Source organism: Nanorana parkeri, unplaced genomic scaffold, assembly GCF_000935625.1.
Source record: "Nanorana parkeri isolate BGI_ZX_2015 unplaced genomic scaffold, ASM93562v1 scaffold663, whole genome shotgun sequence".
NCBI classification, from domain to species: Eukaryota; Metazoa; Chordata; class Amphibia; order Anura; family Dicroglossidae; genus Nanorana; species Nanorana parkeri.
The window spans coordinates 258,836-276,736 of record NW_017306931.1 but is presented as its reverse complement, the minus strand read 5'-3'; the positions used below and the strand labels follow the sequence as shown (position 1 = coordinate 276,736).

Below are 17,901 nucleotides of genomic sequence, written 5' to 3'. Positions count from 1 at the left end.
CAAGGGATAGATTAACAAGCATGTCCTAGATGTCAAATAACTTGAAATATAATAATATTAGCTGTGGGGGGTGTCATTTACTAATAGGTCCGTGGCACTAGTAAACATGTAGTTCCGATTTAGGTTAAAAGCAACCTATAAATGTGCCTGTTACTTGTCACAGCCAAGGCTGCTACCCAGAGCTGGGAGGCTGTCATTGACTTCCTGGTGCGGTTTTCAGTTTTCAGACAGAGCACGCCTATGCAACATCAATCCCTGTAATGTGCCTGCTCTCCTGATCATCTACAAAGCAACCTAAGCAGGAGCCTGTTAGATGTTCAAGAAGCCAATTACAAATGTTATGCTCCTGCAGTGAACCAGGGAGATAATACAGCTGGTCAAAGCTGTGTCCAGCCTGTAATTTTACAAAGTAGGATGTTTTTGTAGGCAGTTGCTGTCCTTTGGAGAAGAGCCATACCATACAGAGAGTACATATTGGGTGGCTTCTCTATGCATTCTGCAAAACTGCTACCTTGCCTAGGGCCCCATTTGGCCATACACTGGTCTAATTTCGTCCGAGTGCAGACCACTATTGTCAAAGGAACCAATCCGAGAAAGCTCTGCTCCACCCCGCAGAGCTATGGCTTCTCTTTCGACCCCTGCATAGGACCTTCAGCTATAATAAGTCACAAGTCTCCCCATATTGTTTTTTAAATATTAATGTACTTTTACATTGAATGGTTGAAGCATGGTCACATTTGCTGCATTGGAAACCATTGCTAAATCACACTCCAATTGCTTTTTGTAGCCATAATTAAATCTAATCACTTATGAGTCTACTGTATATGTTTAATAGTAAAACAGTATATTTCTTATGAGAGTCTAAAGTGTGACTATTCATAAATAAGTATTAAGGATATGATATATAACTCATTTGGACGGATACAAGAAATGGCTGTCTCAGTATACCGCGAGCTGTAGCTCGCGGTATACTGAGCTTAGGGTAACGGGAAGACGCTAGTTTGTGTCCTCCCGTTACCCTAAGGAGAACTATGGGGGAAAACACTGACCCCATAGTTCTCCTTTAATATATAAAGATTCCATTTGGCTTTATGCTGTATTTCATGATTTCCCTAGATATATATAAAATCCTCAAGAATATAAGAGGATAGATCATTTTAGCAGTACTTACCTTATAATTCTGCAGTCCTAGTGCAGAGTGGCTGCCGATGCTTCCTTGTGCTCCACTGTGAGACATCTTGGCAAATCTTCAAGCAGTCTGCAAAAATTAGTTATCATTACTAAGGTTGTCTTTGTAACAGGGAGTGCATAAAAGGCAATTATAGCGTGCCCTAAATGCTAAAGCTAAATAAGTTACAGAGCCTACCCCACTATCAGACATTTACATTGAAAATGATAACTTAACCATAATGGGGTCTAGAATCGAGCAATCACATAACTTACGTCAATGCAGTTGTAACAGCAATTTAGTTTATGTTGGCTTCCATTGCTGACCTCCATCTAAGATTATTAGTTGCCTGGTTTCAATACATTCAGAGTTACTGACCTGGAACACATATGCAGATAATGAAGTCATGGTGAAGTGAAAACCTGATCTGCACACATGTTCTAGGTCAGTGCCTCAGAAAAATGTAAGTAATTGGCTCAGTCTGAAAGCCAGAAAACAATCATTTTCAGAGGTCAACAGTGACAAGTAACATATTCTCTCAGTACAGGTTTGATTTACCAAAGACTTCCAGATCTTCTAAAAAAAAAATCCCTTTGTGGGGATAAACTGTTTTGGGGTTCTTGCTGCTTTTAGTGACCACTCTTCCTCCTAAGTATGTCTTTGTCATCACAATTGGGGAGGGCAATGACACTGTATGGCTCACAGCGATCTACAAATAGTTCTGAGCATCTGCATGCAGCTGATTTGTATATAAGAAGCTCTCCTGGATTTTGAAACCGAGACAGAATCACTGATCATAACTTATTTTTAAGACTCAAAACAGTTCTGCCATTAGAAATTAGAAAGGTTTCTATTTAGACTGGCTCTTTGTTCTCTAAAATGTGGCATATGACTGTCGTTACTGTACTGTTAACCTGTTAACTTGTAAGTGTTTAATGTTTCATTTACGATAGAGTAGAAAAGGTGTAACACCTTTTTTTTTTGTTGCTATGTGTCCCAGTAGGGAGATTTCCCTGTCACTTCCTGTTGTGAGGGGAAAAGAGGGGAAAATATCTTAGACAGTTTCCACCATAACAGGCATCCCCATTGGAAAGTGTTCCCATTAATCCTATTCTGGTGACAATTGTGAAATCTTCAATTGAATTTTCTATCACCTTCTGTGGTTACCGGGAGAAATAGTGGGGGAATCTTCCCAGCAGTAACACAGATGGCAATGAAAACCTTACAGAAGATCTCATCCTTTCACATTCGATTCAAGACTAAAAAAAATGTTGGCTTTTATTGCACGTTAACTATACAAGGTCAAGTAAAAGGTGAGACCTATGATTTATTAAATCATATATTCCATATATATAGCCATGCTCTAATTCAGTGTTTGGAGTTACCTATGCTAGTTTCTTCTAACCATGTAATGCAGCTGCAACAAAGCCCTGTTACTTCTACACACTCGGTTATAATTTTGACATTGGTATGGTCTATACTTCTATATTGATAGAATGCATGCTATGCATGTACTCAGTATATGTTATATGTGGCTTAAAGCACGGAACTGGCAAGAATACCCCTCGAAGAAGAGCTTAGTTCAGCATGAGATGTGTAAGAGACTCCTGGGTCCTTGTGTTTTTACTACTTTACTAATAAAAAAACAGATAGGCAGTAAATCGCAAGAGGAGCTTTACAGTGCCAGATATTCACTTTGAGACTGGAAATTATTATATTATTGTTGGCAATCTACTCTATGCTCTACTCAAAATACGTAGTTTTGAGCAGAAATGTCCAACTAGCTATTTAGAAAAAAAGGTTACTAGCAGTTTCTAGTCCTGTTGATGATACTATGCATTGATATGTTGTATAGAACATATATAGGAATAGTCTTTGATAAGAGCCAGCATGTATTTTCTTCCAACCAGGTGACATTACTTCTTATGTAAGTCACAGCAAGGAATCAGGACAGTAAAGTAGAGCAACTGTGACATGGATGTATTTCTCATAATTTCTCTGGAATCTGTGAACTGATAACATTATGGCGTTCCAACTGTACGGCCAACCCTCAAATACAGATAGTTTCTGCAGGCTTATAACACATTAAGAGATCAATACTCTAAGGATTGCACAGGCAGTAGGGTTTAATAAACAGCAAGATTCAATATAGCCTTTTCCTAAACCTGCCTTTTCCTTGACGGAAATAAATCAGGTCATGTTAAATTCACTCATTGTGGTTCTGCTTTACATTCACCGTGAAACTAAGCTGCAAACTTAGAAGAACATGGATACCAAACTCATCTGTAAAGGAGTCATCAATGTAAAGTAAATGTATGTGTTGTCCAATAAGTGCTAGCACTATTTCGTGTGCAAAGCAATGAAAATATTTAACATGCAGCCACCAAAAGCAACCAATCAAAAAACAGCTCTTCATTGAATCAACAACAGTGAGTGGAAATCTGATTGGTTGTTTTAGAGGTTATGGTATTTTGAACAGCTTTACTACTTTCAGTAAATAAGCTTAATGGTGTTCAACTGTGATGAGCTAAAATACACTGAAAAGAAACCAATCAGAAAACTAGCTTGTCACATTAAATAAAGTTGTGACTCATTTATAGTGTAACAATACGAAAATAATATCCATGACAACAAAATGGGCTTTCCATGAATTCAGGGTTGGATTTACTATCTATCATCAGTAGAAAAAGTCATCTGATAAAAGGTCATTTAGACATATCACACTATTCTAAGCCAGGGTAGGAACAGAATAAGTAAAAGTCCTGTGTAAAAGAGGTAGTCCTAGTAAAGGAGTGTTAGGATGCCAAACATTGTGTGTCTACAGGCTCCAGGGGGGCACAGAAAGCCTTGTATGACTAATTCCACAATAAAATGAATAGTTGCTACTAAAAGCTAAATAACATATTTTTGGTTTATAAGCTTGGGTGTCACTAATGCCCATCCCAGCTAAAGTTTTCTTATCACAAAATAAACACATAGGAGAAGAAAAATAAGCTTGTATGAACCAGATACCATTCTACTCCACAATGATAGCACAGGCAGCTGTCGAGAAACAAAAAAATTCCCAGTCCACAAATACTGTATATAGCTAATGTGGGCATCTGTTCAATACATATCAATAGCTGAATATCCACCTTATATATATATATATACAATTATACTTCAAAGAAACACATACAGATCATTAACAGATATTGACATTCTCCTTTATAGATGCATATAGAGAATGAGCACATGCAGAGTGTTACTCACAGTATCGTTGTGACTGAGCCACTGAAAGATGGTTGATGTTGGTGTTGAGCCAGACCCCCTCCCCACTAATATATACGCCATGAATTTGCTTGCACCAAACTTTCTTTGTAACTTTGCAAAGGAGTGGTCTAAGTTGAATGAAAAGATACCTATGTGCCCAAAGCCCATATTTCGGACAAAGGCGAATGAGAAGTGTGCTGTGGTCTTTCACCCGAAGGGGAGAAGGCTGATGCTGCTCATTGTTTTGTGTTATCACGGGAGATCAGCAGAAAACAAAGAGCTCAACAAGAGACACAGTTTTGTGATGGTGTCATTGGGCAAAACTGCTGACTTTACTGGCTGCGCACTGAGCAGCTTCATTACCTCACTTGTTTCAGGAGATTTAGGTGCTAAGTAAATTTAAGCTGGACATAGACATAAGAGGACTGCTGGGTGTGAGGGCAAGATATGACTGTCAGAACATTTATTTTATATAGATGTTCACGTGATATGTAGCACTCGCCCCCTACGGAGCCGCTGAATTTTATGGGTGCTTCTAAGGTTTCTGTCAATTATTTGGCCTACAGCTGACCCAAAACAGTCGCTGACCGACCAGCGACAACCAAATGACCAACATTTATTTTGTCTAAATTTCTTGCAGGTTTTGTTGGCTCACTGCCCAAGGGACAGGGGGTTAGGGGTACAGGATACCCAAAAGTAGTGACAACAAATTTCCTCTGCCCAGTAGTATCTTCACCTAGTGAAAGCCACCCACTCTGCATCAGGAAAAATGGGAGAGAGTACGGCTTTCATGGAGCTTTGATATATACACAGGGAGAGATGCTCTTCCTGTGGAATCTATAGGCCTGAGATGTTCGTTTGACAATTCGGTCTTGTTTGACATTATTTTATGAATGAATGCTACTGCTGTAAAATTCTTTCATAAATTAATATTATGTGTGCAAAATGTTGTTTTAAACACCATTTTAATCCCCTCATAACCCTTTGTTGACCTTATTTAGCTTTAATTAACTCTGTTCCCCTTCTTACCTGAGCATTTGACTTTGCTGATTTTATTGTTGGTTGTACGTAAACATTTTACAAACTTGAAAAACAAAAATGTAATATTTGCTTCAGCATGCCTTTCTAACATCTCTCCCCCTATATCTTTACATTTCAATTGGTACTCAGTCCCCCAAAAAAACATTAAATGGATGCTGAGATCCACATTCACATGCATTTCCTGTATGTCTGTGTCCACATTTCATTGTGCCTTCCTAATATCTTCCATTGTAATCACACATGCAGACAAACAGTTTTCTTCAACTCTTGGCGCTAATGGCTGCCAGCTGAACGATCCACTTGCTGTTGCATACTCAAAGTTTTCAACAGTTTATCACAGTTTTTCAGACAGACTTGAGGGGCTGCTCATCCAGGGCTTTGGGGCTTCCACCACGAACATAGAAAACAAAAGGGAACAGAGCACCACCTCCGTGTATAAAATCGTTTATTAAGATAAATAAAACAAGGGATATATGTACTCACAAGCAAACGTTTTCATCACGCTTTAACAACAAACAAGAGACCACACTGTCTGTTAACCCAACATGGTATCGCCCTGACTATGTAACACGGTTGCCTCTGGTCACATCACCATCCACCGGCCGCAGTCAGCCAAGATTGATGTGTTTCAGGGGCAAACCCCCTTCATCAGGTTCTGCTGGCGCTCTGTTCCCTTTTGTTTTCCAACCTCTTCTACAGCCTGCTTCTCAGCTACATGTGACGCAAGGCATTGTGGGAGATTGAGATGACCAGGAAGAACAAAGGCATTGTGGGAAATTGAGATGACCAGGAAGAACAAAAAAAACCCCAGAAGATTCTACTCGGAAATATGAGGGGAACATATTTATATACTTTAATAACCACATCCAAAAAGTAGCAGTTGTTGGACAAGTCAAAGACAATGAGTTAATATGGGCTGTGACAGACTGCATTTAGGACAACTGGAAGGAGATCCTCCAGAAGGGCCAGCAGCGGTAGAATCGAAGTAGCGAATGTATGAAGGATTTTCAACTGAGTCTCCCACCAGGTTTCATTTATAAGTATCCATCTAAGGAGATGATCAAAAAGGTTGAGGCGAAGAAGGTATTGGGATCTTTCCAAAAAATTTGAGACTTGATGCAAAAAGTAATTCTGTGGAAGATTGTATTCAGGCATAAAATCTTGAAAAGTTTTGGATGTATGAGTCTGGGGTGGAAAAAAATATTTCAAAGTCCTTAGGCCCCACAAGTCATAGGATTGTCTGGGAACTGGGAATGCTTCAAAACATCTAGAGGAAGTCTCAAATCTCAGAAAAGGCAATTCTCTGCTAGGCCTCTGAAGACGTTGTTCAGAGGCCTAGCTAGTGCCTCTGAAGACGTTGTTGTTGCAAATAAAATTAGTTTTTATTAACCCTTTTTAGTTTATAGTTCAAATTTCAGTAAACCTTGATTTTGTTGTTAACTTCTTAATGTCTTCCCTTAGCTTTTGTTTTTCATTGTATGTACACTTTTAGGGCCCTTTTAAGTTGGACACCACATGCCTAGGATATTCTTGGTATTGTGTAGGTGCATCCAGTTTATTTGAAGTAATACTGTGAACATTTATCAAGCAGTAAATCAACTTTGAAACAAGTCCTCACTGACACTGACCTCTGTAGCTGTCGGCACTGTGATGCGAAGCTTCAGCATTTACATCCTATTCTTCCGATCCCAAATCTCGAGAGGGAGATTGCTGCACCTTTCTAGAGATTTGGGATCCTCATCATTCCTAGGATCACACTGGAAGGACTGTGATGTCCTACTCTGCAGTATGGAAGCCAGAAGTTTTACAGACTATTTTTTTCCACAGGTTTTGACTTTATTACACTTTTAAGCATTGTTTTGTCATTAAGGTGGTGGTCTATTTTTTTTTTTTTAACATAGCAAATAGCTTTTGAAGAAATGAGAAGCACCCTGGCATAAAGCAAATATAATCATATATACACAAAATAAAGAAGATATATCAATACAATAAACAGAACAATTGGTGCATTAGCAGAGTACATCACAAGTCGTCTGATCACTAATATTTGTAGATCATATCCTATACCACAGATTTAACAGTGGTCAGTAGTTACAAATAATATCCCATTTCACAGATCAGACAGCGATCAACACATAGGGGTCTATTCACAAGCCGCCGAATGAACTAGCCGTAGCGATCCTTCGGCTAGCTTCGGCCCCAGGACCCCTTCGGTTCAGTAGAACCAGCTCCCGAACTTGGCCGAGCGGCTCACTCGAGCCGAACGCATATGCCTCGGCTCGGCTGAGCCGTGCTGCTGGCTTGCTTCCAGCCTGCTTCTGACTGCTGGGCGGAGCCGTGATGTTACGGCTGGCTCCGGCCACTTGCAGAGAGATCAGCGTCCCTGGTTACCAGCTAACCAGGGACACTGATCTCCAGACAGCAAACTCTCCCTGGCGCTCCGGGAGTCTCCCGCTCCCTGCCGCCAAGGAGAGAAACACTGCTTTATCTTTTTTTTTCTTATTCTGACACGGAGCCGTGTCAGAATAGAAAAATAAAAATAAAATTTTTGGCCATAGGAATGCATTGCTAGATTCCTATTGGCTATTTCAATTTGCAATAGCCAATAGCAAACTAGCATTGCACCCGCCCTCTGCTGCAGTTCTCCATCAGGTTCACTACTGATTGACAGCAGCAGAGGGTGGGTACAATGCTAGTTTGCTATTGGCTATTGCAAATTGAAATAGCCAATAGGAATCTAGCAATTCATTCATATGGCCAAATTTTTTATTTTTTTTTCTATTCTGACACGGCTCTGTGTCAGAATAAGAAAAAAAAAAGAAAAAGCAGTGTATCTCTCCTTGGCAGTGTATCTCTCCTTGGAGACTCCCGGAGCGCCCGGGAGAGTTAGGCTTTTTTTTCTTTTTCTTTTTTTTTGACGGCAGCAGAACCGCCGGCCAATAGAAAACTGTTGGACGGAGCTAGCTGTCATTGCTAGCTCTGCACAATCGTTTTCTATTTTTATTTTTCTACTTTTTTAACTGTTTTTCTGTTCTGCTCAGTCCCACAGAGAGACCGAGCAGAACAACCGAGCCGAATTCCCTGCTCGGCGGCATTCGGCTATTCACTCACTGCTATTCGGCATCTATGAGAATAGGCCTAACAGCAGCGAGTAGCCTGCCGGAGGTTCGGCTCAGCCGATCCAGATGTTGGATCCGCTGAGTCGAACTCCTTCTGCACTTCGGGCCGGCCGAACATGCTGAGCATTTTCGGCCGCCCCAAAGCCATGCAAAGCCACCCGATGTAATGAAATCAGTCTAATAGCGGCTTTTCTCATTTTCTCATGCACGGATCAACTTCCTACCAACAATCTACTGCAAAACTGGACATGTGGGTGAAAAGAAGAGGGACGGGAGCTGCAGGGAAGACATTTCCGGGATTCTGAGAGGGAGGAAGTTGATCTGTGCACGAGAAAAACCGCTATTAGCTGTGAAAGACAGCTGAAGAAAGTTGTGGCTCAGCAGGAGAGAGACGTCTCCTTTTGACCGGTCTCCGCCGGGGGAGAGCGAGGTCTTACATGAGAGGGGACCGTATCCTATCTCAGGGGCTTTATTTACTCACTGCATCTGGTGAGTACCCAACATTTGGGGGGCTGCTGGATACAAAGGAAAAATTAACAGAAATTAACTTTTCTTTTTCACACCGCCAATAAGTTTTGTTTATTTGAACATTTACATTTATATTTGTTGTTTCATTCTGAGATTGTTACTAATTATCAATCTACAACTGACAATATTATTTTTTTGTTTGTCACATTGTGATTCATTTTTCCAGCAAGGTTTTTTACAAGCTATTATTGCTTGGCTTATTTCTTTCGCTGATAAGTTTTGATGTGAGCACAGTTTTTTCAATAGAAAGCTTGAAGTTTTGATTTTAGTATAGTTTTTTCACTGTAAATACTTGAATTTGAACACAATTTTTGTACTTATTATATATTGATGATATACTGTATATATTATATCTATCAATATATTCATCAAATGTATTTATCATTAAACTAGGATTATTGATTTTCACTCACTACTTGATATAATATCTATTTTGTTACACTAGAAATCTACCTTTAGCGCTGTGTCATGTTTTACCTGATTTTCAAGGGACCCTTCCCTTTTTTTCATAGCAGCTTTAGGCTATATTGGTTTCAGATAGCTCCAGGAGCGCAGATTTTCACTTTGACATACTCCTGGGAATGTTAAAGCCTGTGTTGAAAGGCTTTGGGCTTTTGTCAATGACATCAGTATTAGATGCTTCAGAGATCATCCAGAATTCATTGACAGGTGCATTTGCCCTGCAGAAGACCTCTTTCTGACCTGCATTTGACCTACTTCAAGCAGATTTTGCATTCCCATAGACGTGTATGGTAATGCAAAACCCATCTGATGCTAACAAAAGCCAGTCAACACAGAATCAAAATCTGCAGCTTTAATGCAAACACTGTCTTGTGATTTTGCCATAAAAGTTCAGGCACTTCCTGTTAGGGTTGAGAACACTCTGTCCCTGTCTCCCAGTTGTCCTGCATTTTCACCCTGGTAAACGCTATAGAGCTTCCAAGCGGCTGTTTCAACACACATTACACAGACATGGTCCATTGTTCTCAGCATTAGGAAACCAGCCCTGAGAAATGCCATGCAGCCATAGCTGGAGTGTATGCATGTAGACGGAATGAAGGGAATTTATCAAAACTAGAGTAGAAGAAATCTGGAGCAGCTGTGCATGACAACCAATCAGCTTCTATCTTTCATTTCCAAATCTTAACTGAACAAACTGAAGAGAGAAGCTGATTGGTTGCCATGGGCAACTACTCCAGATTCTGTATGCTCCAGCTTTGATAAATTCCCCCCAATGTGTCTGTAAAGAAGATGTTGGAGATCAGCAGCACTGAGATGTAAAATAAGCTTTAAAAAAATTGGAAAAACAAAGAATTTTGATAAAAAGACAATTGTTTATAATACACTTTTTGGTGAACTACTGTAAATATTATTTAGTTGGAGTTTGCATGAACTTTGAGGGCTAGTTCACACCAAGCGCGGAGCAGGTGCAGAGCAGAGCAGGTGCAGACCGGATCAAAACTGCATCCAATGTATTCCAATGGTATTTTTAGCTCTAGTTCACATCGCAGCGTGCAGATCCAGAGCAGGTAAAAAAACTGCAGCAGGCCCTATTTTACCTGCTCTGGATCTGCAAATGCATCAAAAACGCATGCAAATGCCTGGAACGCACTGAAAGCCCATGTTAAAGTGAAAAACAAAATATTTTATTTTTTTTTTTTGTCAAAAACGCATCTAAAAGACTAGCGTGCATGTGCAGAAACCTGCCCGGATCTGCTCTGCATTTGGTGTGAACAAGGACTGATATTACAGTAAATAAACAAAGCTATCATCCCGTTATGACCTGAGTAGTTCAAAAATGTTGTATGTACACCTTTGCTATGCTAACTAAATAAAAGGGATATTGCCATCCACTGTGGGAGTTGTAAAAGGTAATTTAGTTCCTGGACTGCATACAGGGTAGAGGTCCCCTGGATCTTCTGTTGAGCTCCAGTACAACTTAATAATATAGTTTGCTTAGTGGTGTTTTGCTAATTACCAATAAATAGTAGGGATGCAACGATACCTATACGAGTACTCGCCGAAATGTTCCAATATTTACCCAGATACCGGAACTGCCGGTCAGAGGGAAGGGAGCATTAAGTCAGCTTCCCAGCAAATCAGGAAGCCGGGCGGTGGGTTATGACCTTGGGATGCTGGAATCGGTACTCGGTATCGACGAGTACTGATAAAAAAAATATCAGTACTCGTACTCGATACCGAGAAACCGGTATCGGGGAATCCCTAATTAATAGTGTAGGCAGCAGGAATGTGCACACTGCATGGGGTTTTTGGTAAAATTCCGATAAGTTCAGTTCTTGAATTGTGGTATGAAAGTGTATATACGGTATCTCCTCAAGGCCTATTATGGGCCTTGACCCCTCAACCTATGCTTCCTTCATTATGTCTTGCCAAATGCAATTTGACTATATGTACACGTGTCTCACTTGAACATGTTTGTCCTTCACCTGATATATATACAGTACTGTACATATGTATTATGTCGCATGACTGTACTCCCATAAAAACCTCAATAAGAATCAATAAAAAGGGGGGGCGTGGCCGACCATGGAGGAGTGAGGACGTGCAACCGTGAGCTCTGCTGACCCGGGGCTTCGAACAGTGGACTTTCTCAGCTTTTTGTGCAAATCCTCCCCTATGACTGATTACTGAACTTCTCCTGCTCCACCTATTGCCTCCTTCACCCGGGACATAGCCTCCTACTTTGTGCTAACCTCGAGCGGCACCACCTTACCCCACCTTGGTGCCAAAAATCTCTCAGCCAAAGAAGGCTGCGGTGGACTCCACGCTGGCGGCGACACAGGGAACTATATCCTCGCTTCGTCCCGCGGGACAGAAAACGCAGATTCCCCCGGCGTCCCGCCCTCAGTGGCTCTGGATGTCTCCTCTGATGCTCTGGATCCTTCTGTGCCGGCAGTCTTTGGGGATACCTCCCAGTTGGCGGCCGGTGAGGTACGTGATCTCTTCACAGCCTTTAGGGCTGACTTTGATTCTTGGGCCTCAAGGCTGGAGTGCACCCTGAGGGGTGAGGTGAGGGAACTTCACCCGCGGGTCACCGCCACTGACGGCCTCGGTCACGCTGCAGGATACCCGCACAGCAGCATTAGAGGCAGCCCAGACGTCCACTCGCTCTCATCTTCAACAATTGCAATTGAGTGTGGAGGATGGCGAGAATCGGAGCCGACGCAACAATATCCGTCTACGGGGGATCCCTGAGGCCACTCAGGGCCCCAATCTTCATGCTACGGTTACGGCTATACTCAATATGGCTCTGGGGAAGCCCCCTGCTGACCACATTGAACTGGACAGGGTACATCGAGTGACCGGAGTTAATCTGGGAGACCCTAATCGAGCTAGAGATGTTCTCTGTCGGGTGCATTTTTATGCCATTAAGGAGGAGATCCTTCGCTCTGCATGGAAAACTGGCCCTATTGATTCTTATGGCGCATTCATACTACTTCTGCCGGACCTCTCCCGTCTCACTCTAGCTATGCGCAGATCGGTGAGACCTCTGCTGGATGTTATCCGCCAGGCTGGCGCCACTTATCGTTGGGGTCACCCCCTCAGCATCCAAATTTGTATTGATACTGAACTTTTCCATCTGCGGTCTCCGGCACAGTTCCCTGACCTATTTGGATTCCTAGAGGGTGAGCCAGTTTCAGTTCCTGACTGGTTTGACTTGCCGTTCTCTGGAGAGGGCCCTCAGCCACGCGATGTTCTGCCCCAGCGTCGCAGCCAGGCCAGATCCCGCTCAACTAGAAGGGGCCCTGGATCCCTGCAACCTGCTATCCCATCCTCTAATGGGGTTGATCTACTATCAGTGGTATTTTCTGTATATGTAATGCTTTGCCTTTTACTGTTTGACTCATTATTTTGTATTTTGTGTTAAATTTACTTCTCTCCTAGGTAATGCATTAGGAGTAATACCTACTCCCTGCTGGGCATGAGCTTTGGTTGGGGATCAACTTTCCCTGGCCTCCTGCTCCCCCTTTTGTGTTGGGGGATGGCGGGGTTAGTTGGTAGACTCCTGGGATTTCCCTGGCTCATGTCCAGCACTGGGACTACGGTGGGGGCTGTCTGGATGCCCTTTTTGAGAGAGCGGGGCCTCCTCTCAGGTGTCTGCGGTTGCTCAAGCTGTGGCCCTAATTTACATAATGTGGACTGTTCGGTCTGTATTTTGCTTATATTGCTATGGGTTCCTCCTGCGGGTGGTTCGGGGTTGGGGGCTGGAGACGTAATCATTGTGTGTCGGCTCTTTCCTTCTTCAGCGGGTCCCGGTGGATTCCGTTCTCCACGTTCTTGCGCCGTCCCCTCAGTTGGGGGGAAGTGAGTGGCCTCCGGAAGGCTTTCCTGGCTCGTTGGGGGACACCTGAGATAAGTTGATTTTTGAGATGCTGTCTGTTCCGGTGAGTTTGAGGGGCTGGGGGCTTAGATTGCACTTTGTCTCGGGATAAGCCTTGGTAGGCATCTCACTACCTCCCTATCCAACCACTTCTCCCCACATAAGTGTAACATCTCCTATAGGAGTTTGTTGTATTCTATCGTTGGCTAGAAGTTTTATAACATTAGCAGCGTAATTTTCCGCCATTTTGTTTTATTTTTTGTTTTTCCGTTCCCCTTTCCTCAGTGTTGTTCTTCTTTTCCTCTGTTTTTTGTTCTTTGTGTTAGTGTTCCTACTTTTCTCTACCTTCTTGGTTTTGTGTCTCTACGTGTTGGTCTCCTCATCCACCTTTCCCTTTTCGGTTCCTCCCACCCCCTAGCCATGGCTGCAGCTGTGGCTGCCCCTACAGAACTACGAATCTGCACCTATAATGCCAGGGGATTGAATATCCCATCCAAAAGGGGCAGATTCTGTATCATATGCACAAGAAACGAACTCAGGTTGTCTTATTTCCGGAAACCCATTTCCAAACAGGTCACGCTCCTTCCTGTGCCAACAGGTACTTCACTGCTTGGTACCATAGTACCAATAGTATCCAAAAGTCACGTGGGGTCTCTATTGCCCTCCACAAATCTCTTCCAGCCACAGTACTGGACCATCGAGCGGACGAGTTTAGCAGGTATTTACTGCTTAAGTTCTCACTCTGTTGTAGGACCTTCACCTTGGCCAACTTTTATCTCCCTAACACTAACCAGGCTGCCACAACTGTTCAGTTTCTGAAAGTTCTAGAGGATTTTGCTGAAGGCTTGGTATTGGTGGGCGGGGACTTTAACTTCACTATTGACCCTAGCATGGATTCGTCTACTGGACGTTCTGCTCTGTCGTACTCTAAACTTCGCAGAAGTATCTCTCCCACCTGCGTTTAGTGGATGCATGGAGAATTCTCCATCCTCTGCAACATAACTACACCCATTTCTCTGCACCTCACCGGTCCTATGGCAGGCTGGACTACTTTTTTGTTTCTCATTCCCTGCTGGACTGGGCCCCCTCATGTGATATTGGCCCCATGATCTGGTCGGACCATGCTGCTGTCACATTGTCCTTCAGGTTCCACAAGCTCCCCGCCTGGAGTGGTCTTGGCGTTTAAACGAGTCCCTCCTGGCGGACCAGCAGTGTTCCTCCGCAATCATGGGGGGTCTTACTCAGTTTCTTGAGATTCATGCCTCAGATCCCACCCCCCTCCCTATCCAGTGGAAGGTGCTGAAGGCGGTTCTGAGGGGGCTCTTCATCCAGCAGGGTACCAGGCTGAAAAGAGAGCGCTCCCGCAATATTTAGGAGGCTATTCAGGCCCTCTCTTCTCCGGAAATGCAGCATAAACACTCACCTTCCTCTGAACTTCTATTACTTGTTTCTCAGACCAGACTGAAGCTTCTGGGGCTTCTCGACCTGTCTACGTGTAAGTATAGTGACAAACTGGCATCCAGGGCTTATACGTCGCGGGATAAATTTGGGAGGGCCCTAGCCCGGAGCCTTACATCCTAGATCCAACCACACATATATACCGCATATCCAATCCGCTTCTGGTGTCCTTTCGAAATCCCCGTCAGAGATTCAGCAAACCTTTGCTGATTTCTATGCTTCACTACAATCTTCCAGGATGGGACGCGACCTCTTTAGATTGCGAGGCACAGGTGTCAGGATATGTTCTGGATACCGCCCTCCCGGTTCTGGGGGGTCATGCGGTCGAAATGTTAGAATCACCCTTTACCCTGGCGAAGCAAGCTTCTTTCTGCTCTCAAATCAGCGCCGACAGGTAAGAGCCCGGGACCCGATGGCTTTACGGTTAAATTCTATAACTCGTTCAGTGACAAACTTGCCACTTTTCTTCTCAAGGTCTTTAATTCTATTGCGTTAGGTGCGTCCCTCCCGACTCAGGCCTTGGAGGCTCACATCTCCTTGATCCCTAAGCCGGATAAAGATAATTCTCTGTGTACAAATTTTAGACCGATTTCATTAATCAATGTGGATGTGAAATTGTTTGGCAAACTGATTGCGAACGGATTTAAGCCACATCTTCCAGAGGTGGTTCACCCTGACCAGGTGGGGTTTGTCTAGGGGCGTGAGGCATGGGATAACACCATCAGGATGCTTTTGCTAATGCATCATGCTCAATCTTCATGTACACCGCTCTGCCTCTTGTCAGTAGACGCCGACAAGGCGCTTGACTGCCTTGACTGGTGTTTTCTCAAACACACACTGCTGTAACTGGAAATTCGCTCCAACATGCTGAGAAACATTTTCGCTCTGTACTCTGGCCCGTCAGCTAGGGTTAGAGTGAATGGCTCACTCTCCCCGAGCTTTCAGATCTCTAACGGCACCCGTCAGGGTTGCCCGCTGTGCCCTCTGCTCTACATACTCACCATGGAACACCTGGCGGTGGCTCTCCGGCGGATCACTGCCATCCGGGGCCCTGAGAGATCAAAACTCGCTCTGTTCGCCGACAATTTACTGCTCTATGTCACCCACCCTCATATTGCCATTCCCTCTATCCTGCAAGAATTCACACAATTTGGTTCCCTAAGCAATTTTCGGGTTAATCTCTCTAAAATGGAGCTCCTCAATGTGTCCATGCGGGAGGTAGCCTTCCGTCAACTGGTCTCTAACTACTCGTTCCGAGTTTGTCCCACATCCTTGAAATATTTAGGAATACAACTCCCTACTGATTTGGCTAGTTTACACAACCTGAATTTTCGCCCCTGCTTGACACTTTGACTCGGGATCTCTCCTCCTACAACCGCAAAACTATCTCCTGGCTGGGTCGGATTAATGTTCTTAAAATGGACATAGTTCCTCGGTTTCTCTACCTATTCCAGACCCTGCCCATCGTTCTTCCATCTCTCTATTTGAAGCAAGTACAGAGAGTTTTTACAAAGTTCGTATGGGGCTCTGCCCATGCCAGGCCATTGTATAGGACGCTACCCTTACCGAAATGCAGAGGGGGAGCGAGTGCGCCGAATATCTTTCTTTATCATGCATCGGCGGTGCTGGTTCGTATAGTGGATTGGTTCCACCGAGCCAAAGATAAACAATGGGTTGGCTTGGAGGAGACGATTGCAGCCAGTGGCCTGAGGGCGGTGCCATGGATACCACCTGGGTCCAGACTAGTACCCTCTCTTCCCCTTCTGACTTCGCACACTTTGATGTTGTGGGACCGCTATGTGGTCCAGCATGGAATCTCTTCTTATGTGGGCCCAATGACCCCTCTTTTCAGTAATCCGGATTTCCCTCCTGCGATTTGTGGATCCTCCTTCAGCTGGTGGACAAGGGACTCTCATCGACGTTTAGTCTCGGCTTTGCGGGACCAGCCCATGGGGCCAGATGCTCGGGTCGAAAGGGATCCCAGGAATTGGTTGGCGGAGGGGCAATTTTGCTCCTTTTGTATCCTCTTTCTCCAGACCGGGCTACCTAGATGATGATCCCACGAACTTTGACGCCATCCTTCTGAACTCCTCACCTCCGTCCCACTCTGTCTCCCTTTTTTCCTCCACTCTCTCTTCCTTGGTCTCCCCACCTCTACCGACCTACACTTCTGCGTGGGAACATGAGCTGGGCATTCCCATTGTTGAGGCGGACTGGGAGAAGTCCTTTGTACTTACTCATTCCCTATCAATTGCCAGTAGGGCCCATGAGAAGAACCTGAAGATACTGACTCGGTGATACAGATGTCCAGTGGTTCTTCACTGCTTTTACCCAGAGGTGTCGGACTCCTGTTGGCGTTTTAAGGATTCCCTAGGCCACATGACTCATATCTGGTGGAGCTGCCCCTTAATACAGGGGTTTTGGCTTGGAGTGCTAAGGGTTTACCTCAGAGTGACGGGTCGTACCATTGCCAACGTTCCTAAAATATTGTTGCTCTCTATGATCCCTGGCTCGCTCAAATCGGTGAAGAGAGGCCTCTTGAGGCACTTTCTTACAGCTGCCAGAGCAGTTAACCCACGCCATTGGCGTACGTCGGTGACCCCTACCCTTGCAGAATCGGCTGTGGAGTTGGACCGTGTAGCAGACCTAGAGGGCCTGTTGGCAGAGGAGCGTGCTACTGGAGATAATTTTGTTCTCACCTGGTCTACATGGATTGCATTTAGAGCATTGGATGGCTTTCTGGAGGCTATCTCTTCCTGAGCTGCTGACCCGCTGATTCTGTTGGATCTCCTGGCAGGGGGTGGGACCCCACTCTCTTTTGGTATTTTTTCTTCTGGCTTCTCTAGACCTGTCTTCTACCGTGTTCTTTTTTCTGTGGATGCTCTCCCCTCTGGGAATTTCCCTCACTGTCTGTTTTGTTGCTTGTTCCCTTATGCCTGTTCTATGTGTTACTTTGAACCCACTTCCCCTCTCATGTAGTCCGCCCTGGTGAG

At 44.1% G+C, this 17,901-nt stretch overlaps 1 protein-coding gene across 1 annotated transcript in view; it reads right to left on the bottom strand.

Moving 5' to 3' along the window:
* Nucleotides 1–1,237, bottom strand: part of LOC108792612 (beta-crystallin B1-like) — an 8,440-nt gene extending 7,203 nt beyond the window's left edge. Inside the window, exon 1 of the mRNA XM_018563423.1 lies at nt 1,172–1,237. Within this exon, the coding sequence (XP_018418925.1) occupies nt 1,172–1,237 (66 nt within the window). The remainder of the gene's footprint in view (nt 1–1,171) is intronic.
* Between the last annotated feature and the right edge of the window lie 16,664 nt (nt 1,238–17,901).